Source organism: Pecten maximus, chromosome 4 (assembly GCF_902652985.1).
Source record: "Pecten maximus chromosome 4, xPecMax1.1, whole genome shotgun sequence".
NCBI classification, from domain to species: Eukaryota; Metazoa; Mollusca; class Bivalvia; order Pectinida; family Pectinidae; genus Pecten; species Pecten maximus.
The window spans coordinates 8,865,949-8,881,756 of record NC_047018.1 but is presented as its reverse complement, the minus strand read 5'-3'; the positions used below and the strand labels follow the sequence as shown (position 1 = coordinate 8,881,756).

At 33.7% G+C, this 15,808-nt stretch overlaps 1 protein-coding gene across 2 annotated transcripts; it reads left to right on the top strand.

Moving 5' to 3' along the window:
- The first annotated feature begins 40 nt into the window (after positions 1 to 40).
- LOC117325142 (mesoderm induction early response protein 1-like) lies at positions 41 to 15,331 on the top strand. 2 transcript variants are annotated; one of them, XM_033881118.1, is made up of 13 exons: positions 41 to 139; positions 445 to 472; positions 1,829 to 1,956; positions 2,881 to 3,121; positions 4,106 to 4,200; positions 5,097 to 5,166; positions 5,592 to 5,648; positions 6,509 to 6,556; positions 7,226 to 7,323; positions 8,834 to 8,915; positions 10,193 to 10,287; positions 11,033 to 11,160; positions 11,506 to 15,331. In XM_033881118.1, exons 1-13 carry the CDS (start codon positions 131 to 133, stop codon positions 12,026 to 12,028), a joined length of 1,602 nt encoding a protein of 533 aa, XP_033737009.1. In that variant the 5' UTR covers positions 41 to 130; the 3' UTR covers positions 12,029 to 15,331. The 2 variants fall into 2 exon arrangements, with proteins under 2 accessions (XP_033737009.1, XP_033737010.1); XM_033881119.1 differs by lacking the exon at positions 6,509 to 6,556 and having other exon boundaries at positions 42 to 139.
- The last annotated feature ends 477 nt before the right edge of the window (positions 15,332 to 15,808 follow it).

The following is a 15,808-nucleotide window of genomic DNA, read 5'->3' as shown; positions in this document are numbered from 1 at the left end:
CAATAATTTGGCTAATAGTTAATTTATATTCTGACCAATCGAAACAGCTGTATCATGATATTTTATAGCGGCAGGTAGTTGTTGCCTCGTTTTCGAATGTAAGCGACGTATCCCATAATTTCTAGGCAAAATGGCGGAGGTAAGTAAGGAAAAGAAGCGAAACATCTCAAGGAATTTCCCTTGGATTTCATCTATCATGTGATTTTGTATTTCGAGACCAATGGATTCTTATTCAACGACATATTAACTTCTTTTGCTGTTGATATTGAGCCATTTGGGCTTGATTTCGATAGGATATTTACAATTGAATTATGGCGCGCTCTCGATTGAAATTTTGACATCGCCATCGCACCGCGAAGTAAAGGAATTTCCCGGAGTTTTTGCTTTATTGATACGCCTAACGAAACTTATTTCCACATTTTCTTTTATTTTCTATCTTTGCAGACTGGTGCCAGCGATTCCAGCAGCCCAGGTAAATGTTTGACGGCAGGAATCGAGATTTATTACGTTTCTTATACAAAATGAAGATATTTTATGCAAATTATCGGGGTCACAGTACTCGTGATGCTGGAAAGAGTTTCATCGGAAGCTTGGACAACATATAAAAAATATGGCTAATGTTTTGATGTCGTGTTATTGTAATGTAATATATTTAAATCTTCTTTTATTTATATCAGAAGTCTTATTTGCCTATAAAACCAGAATGCTAAGTGCATGCAATATTCAAACCTTGGCTTAAAATGAAAACATTTCCTAAAAGTAGTTAAGTAGAAAAATCGTATCAGTACCAAAAACGGATCGCTTTCACCTAAAATAGTTTTAAATCTTCAAATTAAATGTTTTCACATTCATGAATTTGAATTATATTTTTTTTCTGGACTATGCATGAAGGCAGACCAGAATAAAAGTTCAATATTATTGCACACCCCTAGGAATAAAAGATGATTTGAACTTCTCTAAACTTATTTTTCCTCTAGTTAATCGACTCTTGCTACAAAATGTAGGGGTAAAATCAGGGGGTAGAATTCAATTGTGTTGAAAAATTGTCCTGATGAAGCCTCACATATAGAGGCGAAACTAGTCGGCAAATAAAGTATAAGTAACCCACTTACCTGGTGACACTTGTTCTTGTTGCAATTAATTTCCCCTACTTTATAATATGTAATAGTGATGTACAGAATTTTCCTTCTTATTATAGTATCATGTTTCATTGAAGGCCTGCCATAGTCATTAAAGCTTCTGGTCAAATCTACAGGAGACCTTGAATGGGCAATTTTGACATCAATAATAATAAAAATACACAAAAGGGGGGCCATTATAGAGTTTTGTTTTGAAAGATATTTTTGATGTTTAAACAAGACGGACATTTATTGTTAAAAAGAATTGATTTTACAGTGATATATAACCATTAGCTCAGTGAAGTGTAATGACAGTCAAATGTAAGTCACCACTTTCACCGGCTACTTAAGCACAGAATTATCTGTGATCTAAGAAAATGGCCAAGCAGCATGTGCAAACTTAATCTTGCTAGATGATCCTGACCAGTTAAGTTCATTCACTTCTGCAGACAGACAGGACCAAATATTCCTGTAGCATACATGGCCAGTATCAGTATGGAGAAATTCCACAGTATTATGCACAGGAATCTGTAAAAAATGATGTCTTAATTGTAAACTGAATATGTTAAGCAAAATATACTGACAATATTTTTGCCCTTTAATTCTTAGGCCGCATTACATATTAATTATTGTGGTTGATAAAGATGGAAAGTATGAGGGTAATGCTGAAGGTAAGCATAATTATTGTATTTTAACCATTTTCATTTTAGAGACCGACCGTGATTTTGACCCATCTGCTGACATGTTAGTTCATGACTATGATGATGAACATACACTGGAAGAAGAGGAAGCCATGAGTGGGGATAGCTGCTCTAATGAGCTGGATGATCTGGAAAGAGTAAGCATGTCTGAATACTAAAGGAGTAAAATTTTATGCAGGAATTTGTCATGCAACAAAAGTGTGAAATTATGGGGAGGAGGTAATGCCAATTGGGTAACATAGATTGCAGTTTATCATGTCCTTGAATGAACAATACCTCCGTTTAAAGATTTTGGTGATTATGTTTACTTTTTAGGTGCTGTGGAATAAATTCAGTTGAAAGACTTGGGGGGGAATCAAAATGTCTCTTTCTTATGATAAATCCTGATGAGTTCAGGATGGAAGCGGAATTTTTTTTTTTTCCAAAGAAACTAACAACACACTATCTGTTTGTAATTTAGTAATATGAGTTATTCTTTTATATCATTGAAGCTATCTGTTTAAGATAAATAGATAATAGAAAAGCGTTAAAATCATACACAATTACCTGCTTTATCATCGAGTATTCCTAACTGTTTTCTGTAAAAATTAATACGCCTTCTGTCTAGTTGGTGCAAGGGGAGGTAACTTGTACACATTCTAGTTGATGTAACATTAGAAAATCACCTCCTGGCTTGATAAAAATGGCCCTTACCGATCGAATAATGTTTTGACTCTCAGATTATCTGATTGGCAATCGATAAATGAAATATCCAATTGTTTCTACATTTAATGGAAGTAGAATACTTCTGATTGGTTCTGATGTCATTTCCAAGAAATCAACCTACAAAAATGGCTGTGCTGGTTGAAGTGATTGAGGTGAAACCTAACGTTTGCTCATTTCTGCAACAGAGATTCTGATAGCAATAAAGAGGTTGCATGTTTTAAATGATTTGATAGTGAAATGCTTGTACAATGTATATGATTAGGAATGGGGCCTTAATTTGAACTAAATTGTAGGCAGGGAAAATGCTAACCTTATATATGTTTACATTATAAATCACATCATTTATATGATTGTAGGAAGGAGATATGCCTTTGGAGCAATTACTAGCGATGTATAAGTATGCAGATGAGCCACAGGATACACGTTCAAGTAGTGAAGAAGAAATCCTGAGCAACCAGGATCTGACACTGGACAAAGATGAGATAGCACGTGATCTACTCAAAACTAGTGATGATGACGATGACAAAGAAACATCTGTTAATGACCTGTTAAACAGTGTACATGTGTCATCTTCACAGACTAACAGGCTTCTTAGATGTAAGGAACTAAAGAGATATTGGTTTTACAAATCTCATATTCTTTGATTTACCTTCTGACTTCAACAACTTTTTGATACATGGTAAAAATTTTGACAGGACATGGTGTTCAATATTGGTATGCATTAGAAATAGGCTATGATTAAGGCTTAATTTAAAGTTGAGAAACTATTGTATTCACATTTGGTGAACATTTATGTATAATTACCATAACTCTTTGTCTGTTAGCAACAGGAAATTGTTTGGGATGTTTTACTTAGTGGTGTATGGTATTATCAGTATACCCGTATATCAAGATTCAATTTAAAATGTTACATATCTTGGTGCAATTTTGACCTGTCAGTACAAGCTGTAATCTTCATATGTTTCCGTAAAAAACTTTGTTTTATAATAGAAATTTTGAAAATATTCGATTGACTGCTTATGATTCTTGTTTTCTAAGTGTAAATATGAAATAAGATAACAATGTATTGTTTTAGAAACAATGAATGCATAAAACATGCATTCCCGACCTCAAGCGTATCAAGCATTTGGTTCACTGAGACTGCTCGAGTGTGTAGTAATATCAAAATGGCGGGCATCATAGGCGCTGGTGATAGAATAGGTTGTTAAGCCATGAGTTCATTCGTTTCCTTTATTATTGCTTTGCTTAAAGAAAAGACATGCGATTCTTCTGACTAAAATATTGTAATACGTATCACGGTACAAGGATCTTTTATCACAATATATTGCAATACTCATTCCTAGACATCCTGTATGTTACCTTATTTATCTCTGAATCATTGTTTGGCAAACTTTACATAAACACATGATGGTGGCAGAGAGGGAGGAACATTAGAGGAAATAAATGGCAAGATATCAACAACAAATTTCTGTTGATAGCCTTGATAAATTGCTTTGTTACACCAGTGTAGCTAATATAGCTAATGTTTACTATTGCTGGGTTTTTTTTTTTTATGGACTAACTTTATATATTCCCTTGTAGCCAATAGTCAAGACGGCAGTGAAAATGAAGATGAGGATTCCGAAGAAGACAGTGATTACCACCAACCTATAGAAGTCGTTGATGATTGGAAAAAGGTGTGTGTTTTTTTGAAAATTGATGGAAGTATAACTTTCTGATGGTACAGAAAAGACCAATTGGTTTTGTTGTGTTTTTTTTCTTCTATCATTTTTATGGTGCCTCTATCTTTTGATCAGTAAAGGTAGGGTTCAAAGAACAGGTTCACAATAACCAAGTGATCCAAGGTCTTGGTATTTGGTAGATAACATGCTCTAGCAATAGGCAATCAAGTTTTATAATATGAATGTCCTTGACTTTTGTTCAAGGTCATTGGGGTCAATTATGTAAAAATATTCTAAATTCTCAGTCTCAACAACAGAAATGCCCAGCATATTTTTTTTTATTTTTTTTGTCTATTGCACTCTGGGGCAATGGGCTACCAAGTGGAAGGACAAGTAATGTCCATCAAACATCAACTTCCAGTTATTGGCAGGGATCAAAGTTTGAATGTGTAGTTTTGTGAAACAGGCTTGCAAAAACTTCTTATACCCAAGTGACCCAAGATCGTGATATTTGGAAATAGCATGCTCATGCAATGGGCAGTCAAGTTTGTTATGAAAGACCTTGGCTTTTGGTCAAGGTCACTGGAGTGAGCTATGTTAAAATCATTAAAGACACTTTTCTCAATAACAGAAGTCCTTAGGTTATTAATGATATTTGGTCTGTAGTAAGCTGGGTGATGGGGCACCAAATATATGCACAAGTATATCCATCAAGAGACAACTTCCAGTATTGGTAGGGGGGTAAAGTTCTAATGTGCAATGTTTAAAGCATAATACACTACCTCAGTCTTTATTTTTGAAAATATTAAGCCTTTATGTCTTTGTGTAATGTATGTGAAATGCCTGTTCTAGTTTTTGTTGTCATTTATGTGTGTGACTCATTAACAATGAAATTATATTAATTATTGCAGACAATCCAGGTTGGCTCTGATTATCAAGCTAGTGTTCCGGATGGCCTTTCCAAATATGGTGATGCTCCTGGTAAATAAATTGAATATATCATCATTCTTCAATAAAATCATCAAATTCTTAACATGTTTGATATATATAGGATAACCTTATGCCATGCTGGTTTAAACATAATTGTAGTACAGAAACCCTAAAATTTAATAAGATTACATAAGATTTTATTAATCTGTTATATTCTCTCATATTCATTTATAATAGTTCACTTAAAAGTTCTACATTGCCGATACACCATAGATTTAGATACCTTCTATGTAAATATCCTGGCTATTGATTTAAGAAGTGTATACCTAAGCCTGAAACACTGTCTCTATATAAATTGTGTAGAACATGCAATTTATTTTGCCTGCCTCCAAGAATTTATTATGGAATGTTTTGTATTTCTCCTGATAAAAAGTTTTGACATTACACTGTATATCGCATTATCTACATTTTTACAGCTTATGAGAATGAAGATAGACTACTATGGGATCCTAACAAACTGACAGATTCTGTTGGTAAGTTCTAACTAGTGTTAATTATGGTCGTGCAAATATGTGTCAAAGAAAGTTATGGGAAACAAATTGATTTTGGTGTTGAAAATAGGGGATTATAGCTTTGCTTTCTGTGCATCATGTTGTGCAGGCAAGGTCATTTTCCGAAACTGTTCACTTCTGATACCAAACTTTGAAATGAGGATAATTTATTGATAGCTTGCAGTATTTTGCCTCCATTGTTATATAAGATATTTACAATCGTGGATATCTCATCACAGCATTCATTTATGGAATATCATCAAGAATTTATGGTCCAGTGACTCTGGAAATTGGGGGAGCTGGGAATCTGGACTTTTAAAGTGTTGTGTTTATCTCTTTTTAGCTCTATTCTCAAAAAGAATCAATGTTATTTCAACCTAACCTGGAATATAGTTGCATTGTAGTAAGGACATATTTCATGGATTTTCTGCATTTTTGGGGTAAAAACATCAAATTTCTGGACTTCGGAAAAAAGCAGTGTTAAGGTTTTGCACTCAGCTCTTGCATATTAGACAGTTTCTGACCAAATATCAAAGCTAGACTAAGAGCAATCAAACCTGGGTTATAGGTTTATTGTGGGATGTATATTTGCCTGCTGCTAAAATAAACCTGTTCTGGGCCTCATGTAAATTTGATGTGAAACTCTGGCTTTTTCGTTTTTTACTTATGGCAAATAGACTGTACCGCTTCTACGATGCATGGTGTTTTGACTTCCTCTAGACTATTAGAACTAGTACACAATTAAATCATGGCAGTCATTAGTCATAGGTGTTGGGTGATTTACCTACTGTAAAGTATACACTTGTATGCCTCCAAGCCAAACATTACAACAATAATTGCAGGTGTTGATTTCACTGTTGGTTGGCCGAGCACCTGTCATGTTCGCTCAGGTAAGGCCGATTTACAGAAGTAATTTTAGGTATATATTTAACCATTCTGGACACAAAATCGGTTCGGTATTTGGAATTAGAGGGATCAGTTTTGTGGAAGTTATTTTATTGCTATGATAAAGAAGAATCAATTCTGTACATCATTTCAACTGGTATCAAGAGGTAAACAGCTTCGAGAAGGATCAGTTTTCAGAATCTGCACTCTAGTTCATAGCCATAATGGAATGAATCATGTACATGTATCAGATGTATTTTCCTCTGACTTTTCAGAAAGGGAGAATTTTTGGGGGAAAATGACATATTTAGGTGAATTAGTGATTTTTTCATTCTGAAAATATGATATTTGCTTTGCAATGCATCAATTTTTACATATGTCTAATGTATACAGGGTGCTTTCATTCTATTGTTTGACCGTCTTTTGGTTGTTTTTGGAAAAAATACTGAAATTTTAGTGAATTTTGGAGTTTGCTTAAAACTTACTACATCAACAAAGCGGGACAGGCGAGACAACTAATAACGTGTAATTCTTGTTTATAGTAATAACTATGAAATGTTATATGGTTTCATATATGAAGATGTTAACACAATGGAATGAAGTTGGAGAGCTTTCTAATGAAGCACTTAACCTGCCAGTTGTTTTCCTAATAATGTTGTTTATGTCTTTTGCAGTTGAAAAATACCTGGATGAAATTCACACCCAGTCCTTAATTAATGCCACAGGTGTAAATGCAGTGAGCACTGGTATACATATCCGAGATGATGAACAGGTGGGTTTACCAAATCGCAACATTTTTTCTTGCTACAATAAAGGAGAGGAAGCAAAACTTGAGTACCGTATTTTACCAGGTATAAGCCCTTGCTCGAGGTTAAGCCCACACCCCTATTTTTCAAAATCTTCAAAATATGTGGTGAAAATGAGTAAATTTATCAAGATCTAGATTCTATTTCTGTAAAAAAACAATCTTTTTGTGAAAAAAAAACCCAGGATCTTTTTGCTATATGAAAAACTTTTATTTTTTTATTTATTTTTTTTTCGGATGAAAACGATCTTATTAGATTATCATCGGTAATTTATTTTATTCTGGATGAATAACAAACATTTTAAACTTGAATATATCTTCTTTTTTTCATATTTTGAACATTTATTTTTGGTTGCAAAGCGCAATGGTCCAAATATTACACACCAAAAGAGTAAATTTCAGAGTGAGGCTACGATGAAAAAGTTAAACGACGGACTACAGATTACCACAAGAAAATTCTTATTTGATTTCACGAGTGTATTTATCTAAATCCAGCTCAAATACTCAAAAAAGCCGAAGTAATTTATTCAAGACTTAATTCAGAAATTATTTGTTTGCAACAAGTAGATGTACAGCATTATAACCAATACTTTCTCGATTCGCGTTATAGAAACAAATCCGTTGTGCGTGCCACATTATAACATAAACATGACAGTCATGATTGGGGTTTGTTGCTCGCTATCCAAGCTAATTGTTTTCAAAACCACGAGTCACAGTTCTTGTCTAGGGCTCAACCGATATCATGATGTGACAAGTAAGTATAATTTCAATCAGCCTGAGGAAGTGATAGCCTATACAAAACGCAGACTTCACCAGTATTGTTTATGAAACGAATATAGTCTACTGTAGAAGTAATTAAAGTTGTACACACCAGTAGACAGATGTACAGTACCTTGAGTACGTATTCTACAAAATATTTCTTAGTTCTATGCGCCTTTATTTACTTTTGTGAATATAAAACGATGAGAAAATGGTCCATACATTTTTATGTGTCTTCATAAATTATGCAATGACTGAAACCATTTTCTAAACCTTGTAACGTACGATTATGTCATCTGGAATTCGTTGACAAAATCTGAATAGAATAAACAATGTGTTGCATTATTTTCAAACAAATATTTCAGTCGTAGATCACTGATGTAGATCGGGTTATCTTCTTTCGTATTATAATCCAAGATGGCGGCTGATTATTTTCCCTTCTTGCAAAGAGTCTTATCTGGGGATAAGCCCACCACCTTCTTTCGCCCACTTTCAGTGCACTAGCCCCCTGGGCTTACACTCGACACTCGGTAAAATACGGTATGGATTATTTAATGTTGTTCTTTCCTTGCAGTTAAATATTAAAAGGTTTCCTAGAGTTAAATATTGTTTTTATAAGCTGCAAGTCTAGCAATGTGTTAAATTTGATTTTTGTTTGTTATTACTTTTGAAATAACAAGGTTAATGCTGTCTTAATTAATTTGAACTTATTTTTCAGGCTTTATATCTTTTACTGCAATGTGGACATAATGTAGAAGAGGCTCTCCGGAGAAGGAAGATGCAGGCAGTTCCTCCAACAGGTAAATCTATTCAGTAATCAGCCTTCTCGAAGTCCTCAAAAGCTAAGCTATAATCAACACTGAACACTTGTGTTCTCATTAAAACACATTGAAAGCAAAATCCTCCTTGTATTAATTGTGACGAAGTTGGAGTGGGGTTTTAGAATTTTGTTCATATGAACATGCATGTGTATGTCAGTACTCTAGTGCCTTCAGTTTTAAACAGATTTTGATCAAATTTCATATGATGGGCAAGTGTGATGTAGTCGGGGAAGAGATATAGCATTCTATTCACATATGTATGCATATGTACATATACACTCGTTTAACCTTTTGAAAATACCTTGAACATATGTATTTCAGGGTGCCTAGGACAAGGCTATTGAAAATCTGTGCCTGCACTTTCGAGAGTTTATTATTTAATACTTTTTAGTCAAACTTAATATATTGGTCTGTTATGAGTATACTTCAAACAAGTTTGTGTATCAGGATGCTAAGGACAAGGCCACTTGCTAGCATTTACTGCATTTTTATCAAATTTCATATATTTGCCAAGTATGAGAATACCTCAAACGAGATTGCATTTCAGAGTACCAAAGTCGGGGTTAAAGTCACTAACTATTTATAGAAAATCTTTGTCAATGCTTTGATGTATATTGAATATCTTGATTAAGTTGGCCTGTGGGCTTATAGTTGGATATTGTTTTGTGGGTATACTTAGCTTGTAAGAGGATTTGTAGTGCTTGCGATGCCTTTTCAACTTTTAATAGCTATTAATATTGGATACTTCCATTTTGAAATAAAGTGAGGTAAGATAATGTTTCTAAAGGTTATCACTTCTACTATAATAAAATTGGCAGTCTTATTGTATTGGAAATATAGTTAAAGGGATATTCCTTCTTTTGAATAATGTGTATGTCGTCAAAATGAAACTAAATGGGAAATATGTATTTTTTCCAGATACTAAAATTTAAAATCTTCGAATAAATACGACAGTTTTACTCTCAAGGGTAACCAGTGCTTCAAACATTAAATCATGAAAATTCTCAATTCGACCAGAAGTATTACTAAGTACCTCAAAGGCAGACAGTGTTTGTGTACGAAACATCATTTTTCTGTACATTTTGGCATTACTATCATTACTGGTTGGCACAAAAATTCATATAATCCGCATTCAGGCATAGATTTCATCAATAGAAATTTTGCACGTTTCTGATGTCCGAACGAAGGGATGCCTCTTAAATGATGGCTTTGTTGGATTGGATTGATTTTAAGATGTGCTTCTTTTCTGAATACAGATCCAATGAGTTTATGGTCAGAAGAAGAATGTAGAAACTTTGAAAATGGTCTTAGAACTTATGGGAAGGATTTCTACTTGATCCAGCAGAATAAGGTGAGTGATATATTTCTGTTGTTTTTGTGTTGCAACAAAGGTTAAATGATTAAAAGAAAGTAAAAAATTGTCAAGAAGGCATATTAAATATGTTGATCTCTTCCTCTATTCATTTATTTCAAATAATCTAATTTAAAGTAATTATTTTCTATACCTAATCCTTCTTTTAAAGAGCTATTCCAGTAAAATATCTACCCAACAGGTAGGGTTAAATACCATTGAGAATGAAACGATACCGATACCAATATCAATACTTTTTGGAGTGATGAATCATAACTGGATTTACATGCTTCTTAAAATAGCCTATGTAAATACAAATTTCACTTTTGTTATTGTTTGTGAGTTTCGGGGATTTTGGGTCAAAGTCTCTGTTGCTGTTTAGTGGGGGACAGTTCTATACAAATATAGTAACTCAACTTCCACAAAATACTGAACTCTGTAAATTACATATCGGAAATTTACCTTGCATTTAGCTCTAAAAACACTTTAAAAATTCCGAAAGCATGCAAACATTGGCCAAGTGCATTTTGTGTTTCTTTAAGAAAGTTATGATCATTCTATCCTACGCTGACAGGGTTGTGTCTGTTGGCAAAAGACTTTACTCCAGTTGCTCTGGATAGCATGTGATAGGCCTGTCATATGTTGTTCTGACAGTTTTGATAGCTGTGATCAGACACAACAAAGAGACTAGCTGTGGATTGGTTAATGCATGTATTTTATTATCATATTGTTATTTGTTATCTAGGTGAAAACAAGGTCTGTTGGAGAATTAGTACAGTTTTATTACCTTTGGAAAAAGACGGAAAGACATGACATGTTTGCCAACAAGAACAGATTGGAAAAACGCAAATATTCCTTGCATCCTGGTGTCACGTTAGTAATTTCTATGCTTCTGCGGAGATGATTTCCTTAGTTTGTTCCATAGCTTCTTATCATCATATTATTTTTGACATATTCTTAATATTGTGTTGATATCTGATATTTAAAAAGTTCTAAATTTCAGATAGACAAAGCAGGGATAAAATCTATCACAGATTTTCATAACGCCATTTTGCAGAATGTTCATATTATACATCCTTTTGTATTTTTAATAATTTAAACCATCAGCACTAATGGGCTGAAAATTATACTTCAGATTATATCAGCAATTGAAATTTATGAAACAAAAATTCTGAGACTTTTCTTTTGAGTAACAATCTGTTTTCATTCCATCAACAGAGATTACATGGATCGGTTCCTCGATGATCAGGAGAGCCCAGTTGCAGCACCTGTAAGGGAGAGATCAGCAAGTCCTGTCACTTCACTCATCTATGGTGATCCAAAAAGAAACCAACTGAAACCTCCCTCATCAGATACAGACACATCTTCCAATTATCATGCCGGGGAGCCTAAAGACTTTGATCTCAGTGCTGCTTCACCAACTGTTGTTCGTCCGGAGATCAAGAGGCATAGTCCCTCTTCTCCGCGAGGAACAAATAATGTAATTCATGTGTCATCTGGCTTGAATGGCAGCTGTGATGATGTGATAGAACCACTTAGCAAAAAAATAAAAACAGATTCAGAACATTCGCATTATGAACTGCAAGAGTCCTATTCAGACAACAACCATATAGATTCTGTGTCTCTAGCATCTGTAGCCTCAGGACTCACCCAATCAGAACACACTTTAACATCTGTTGGTGCTTTAAATGCAGACCTTCATCCAGTAAAGCATGCGTCAGCAGAGTCAGTGGTACTGTGATGTACAGTTATCTAGGCTTTACATATATCAAATTTCACTTAGAAAGGAAAACTTTTAATATTACATCCAAGATCCAGTTCTGTTGGTTTTGAATTACAATGGCTGTATATTTGATTAAACAAATACTGTTCAACAATTTTGCTCCTTTCCTTTTGTAAAAGTTTAAGGATTAAGTTTGGGGAGGGCATATTTGTAAACAACTTCAAACTTGACTATTTTAAAATTGGTCTATCTGCAAAAATGAAGGGGGTGGCGGTGGCTTATTTACAGATTAAACATGGTATGTGAAATTAACAGATTTCTGAAGACTTGTTAATGCTTTAAGAAGGAATTTAGTTTACTTGGATTATGTGTTTTTCTGCTAATTGTCTTCAAGCAGAATAGAAGTGGGTCTTGGATATTTTCATCAAAAACAAAAGAAGAACATGGAAAAATCATTCCATTCAGGGAAATTATTTATATTATACAACCCAGGAGAAAAAGTGACAGAGACCAGCTTCGTCTTGACATCACTTACAATGTGCAATATATCAGAGATGATCTTTGGACAAAGTCTGACTGCTCTGCTTTTTCTTTTTAAAGTGTTCCAGGATCAACAAATGGCCAGTGGGTCTGTCTAAGGCATACTGTCCGTGGTGCAAGTATGTTTTGACATCAAGCCCATCCCAGCAGTATCCTTTATCTTCTGCTTGATCATGTGAAAACAACTGTTGATGGCATCAAATTTGTTAATTTTAACCTTCCAAACATTTTCCAACATTTTAATTGTCACAGCCTAATATACAATATAAAATCCTAAATTAATAAGAATGTGCATTGTGGGAACAACTATGTAGTTTCATAGACAGGTATTAGTGGAATGGCAGTTCATGTTTATTTACTAAGTATTCCTGGGGAAAGGAAAAGATTTCAATATTTTATGGAAAATTTCAGGAGAGAAATCAAAACATTGCTTTATCACCAGCTTTAAAAACCAGTATACATGAGTTGTATGGGTACAATGGACAAGGATATCAGTGGAAGGTACAATGAGGATTAATTTTGTTATCACTATTAGTGTTTCGAGGAAATATTCTTCTCGTTTCATTCAGTTAGTTAGATCTAATCTAATGAGTTTTATGCAAAGAATATTGTTTGTTGAAGAGATTGTAAATAGAATTGTTAATATTCCTTACATACATTTCTCTACCACTATGGCCTACTTCACACAGAGTAAATATACCGAGTGTTTTAATACAATCGCTTGTTGATGTGTCGAAAATATTTTATTTGTATAAAGTTTTTTTTATTAATTTCTGAATATATTATATTTATTAAGTATACATGTAAATGTAGAGAATTCGGTCTCCCTATGAATGATATCAAAATTAATTATATGGGAAAAGTTGGATAAACTTTTTTCAGGGATCCATCATCCCTCAAATTTTTTAATGACATGATATTGGCAAGATCTGTGAATTGCTATTGAATCACGATGTGATACGCTAATCATTCTACACCATGAACTTGTAGATAAGGCTACAATTGGCAATGAAATGTAGACTTTGTCAGGTTTTTTTCTTAAAACTGAAGACTTGGAACTGATTTATATAATGGGTAGGTCAAAGCGTTTATGTCACATTGCCAAATATAAGATAACATGATTATGAAACTTTAGAAAGTCTGTGTATATATGTATTTTTGTCAAAACTTGCTGCACTTTGGCATTGATTTATGCGTGACAGATGGATACAAGTCCTATAATACAACTGCTTTATTTGTGCTTATATGTTTCAAATCATATGACATATTTTATTAACAATCTTTGTTGATCATCCAATCCAAGTCCAGACATCCTGGAATTTTACTGAATTTAACATACTGGTAAAATATTTTGAACATATGCAAGTTTCACCTTGACAATGTAAAAATTGTATTTTCATATGCAGCATGTTCTCTCCCTGTATGCTAGAGTAGTTAATATATCAATTCCATCCATTTACAGAAATATCAGAAAACGTGAGAAAAAAAAAAGTTTTTGAAGTATACCTTATCTGACAATATTGATAGGTCGGGGGCCAAATATCAGTTATACCAGTCTATTTTTATCAAAGATCTTATCTGATTTCCTTCAATTCGAAATGGGATATTTTTAACTGAAAATTCAGACGTTTCACGCAATTGGCCTTCCATCTGGTGGGCGCTTATAGAAATAAGGTATTGATACTGATGCTTGAGTTTAACTATTGCAATTTGTCACTATCTCAGTGTGGAAGTACTAACAAATGGTCTTGTACAGTGACACTTGGGTATCATAGTTTTATGGGGGGTTTTTCTCTAGTAAACTCGAAGTTGAAATGTTCCTTTGCCTATACATATACATTTGTGTCGTGATGTGTTTGGTATACATGGAGAGCCAATGAGGGCGATCAAGAGACATGCTCACCTGGGCAGCATTGTAAAGTATCTAGTGCTCCACATCAGTCGTGATTGTTTATAAATCTATGTCATAGTGTGTCTTCAGTCCTCTCTTTGTCACATAAGTAAGATAAGGAGTTTTCTTAACTCAACATTCAGTAACAAGACGGTAAAGGGGAAGGCATCGCTGTTTTATAAAGTCTGTCCCAAAAATCATGTCAGTAATTCACATTATTTTGTATCTCAGAGTGCCACAAATGTATTAAATAAAACATTAATCTTTCTGGAAATTATGTTGGTAGATTGATACTTGATACTGTAAACCTCAAACACATTATAATGTACACAGATATTCTTTGAAATATATAGACGTCCTTTATATTTCTTGCAGTGCAAGCTGTACTCTGCTGTATAATGATGATTTGAAGTTAGTTTATGCTTTGTTAAGTGTCGGATCTCGAGATTTTCTTAAATTGAGGATTAGAAAGAGACAAATGTTCAAATTCTGGACACTTCAATAAGTCATAATGGGAGGGTGAATTTACATTTTAACACATTTTCAGCATCATGTACTGCTACAAAATTATTCATATGTTGTGTTGGCATCTCTGAAATTTGCAATATTTATTACAGAGTGATGTTAAAAAATGTTATTGTCTTTATTTTTGTACAAACTGTACATAACTGCCCGGTTTTGCTGTACTATTGTATCATTACTACCCATTTCATTAATGGTTAATCATACTACATCATTGTATTCTCCATCACAATCACCCTCCTACCCATAGTGTTGTAGATATTGTCAGAAGTATACATGTTAACATATGGTTTGTACTATTTATTATGTACATAGACATAGATAGACTCTATGCCACACAGAAAATAAAACATTTTTACAGAAAGATATTGGTGTATTTGTCTTTATTTCTAGTTGTTGTCATGAATATATTCTGCAATTAATTTAGTTTCCATGAGGCGAAAAAAAATCGAAAAAAAATCAGCAATTAAGATTTTCCATTTTTGTTTGTTATATGGTTTGGATTGATTCAATTTTGTCCTATTTTCACAATAAGGTCATGTAAATATGGGTGTTATGGTATATTATGATATATTGGAGGGTTGAGAACCACCCTTTGTTTCCCTCCAAAGGGATTATTTTTCCATTTAATTTTACATGTGTTAAGACAATGTTGACATGATCATGATGTGATTGAATTGTTAACATGACATTGTGTTGCTGTGATATGAAATAATTTGAAAGGGAACTCCTCAACCTAAAGTTGAAATAAGGAATTCCCATGCCAGTGGAGGTACAGATACACCTGTCCAGGTTAAGAGGATATCTTTTAACTACATATATCTATATTATTGTATTGATATTAG

What these genes read in the sequence shown, in the direction of transcription:
- LOC117325142 (XM_033881118.1), top strand. An exon ending in CAAACTGACAGATTCTGTTG is followed by an intron (nt 5,649 to 6,508) that starts GTAAGTTCTAAC and finishes CAATAATTGCAG; the next exon opens with GTGTTGATTTCACTGTTGGT. An exon ending in ATATCCGAGATGATGAACAG is followed by an intron (nt 7,324 to 8,833) that starts GTGGGTTTACCA and finishes CTTATTTTTCAG; the next exon opens with GCTTTATATCTTTTACTGCA.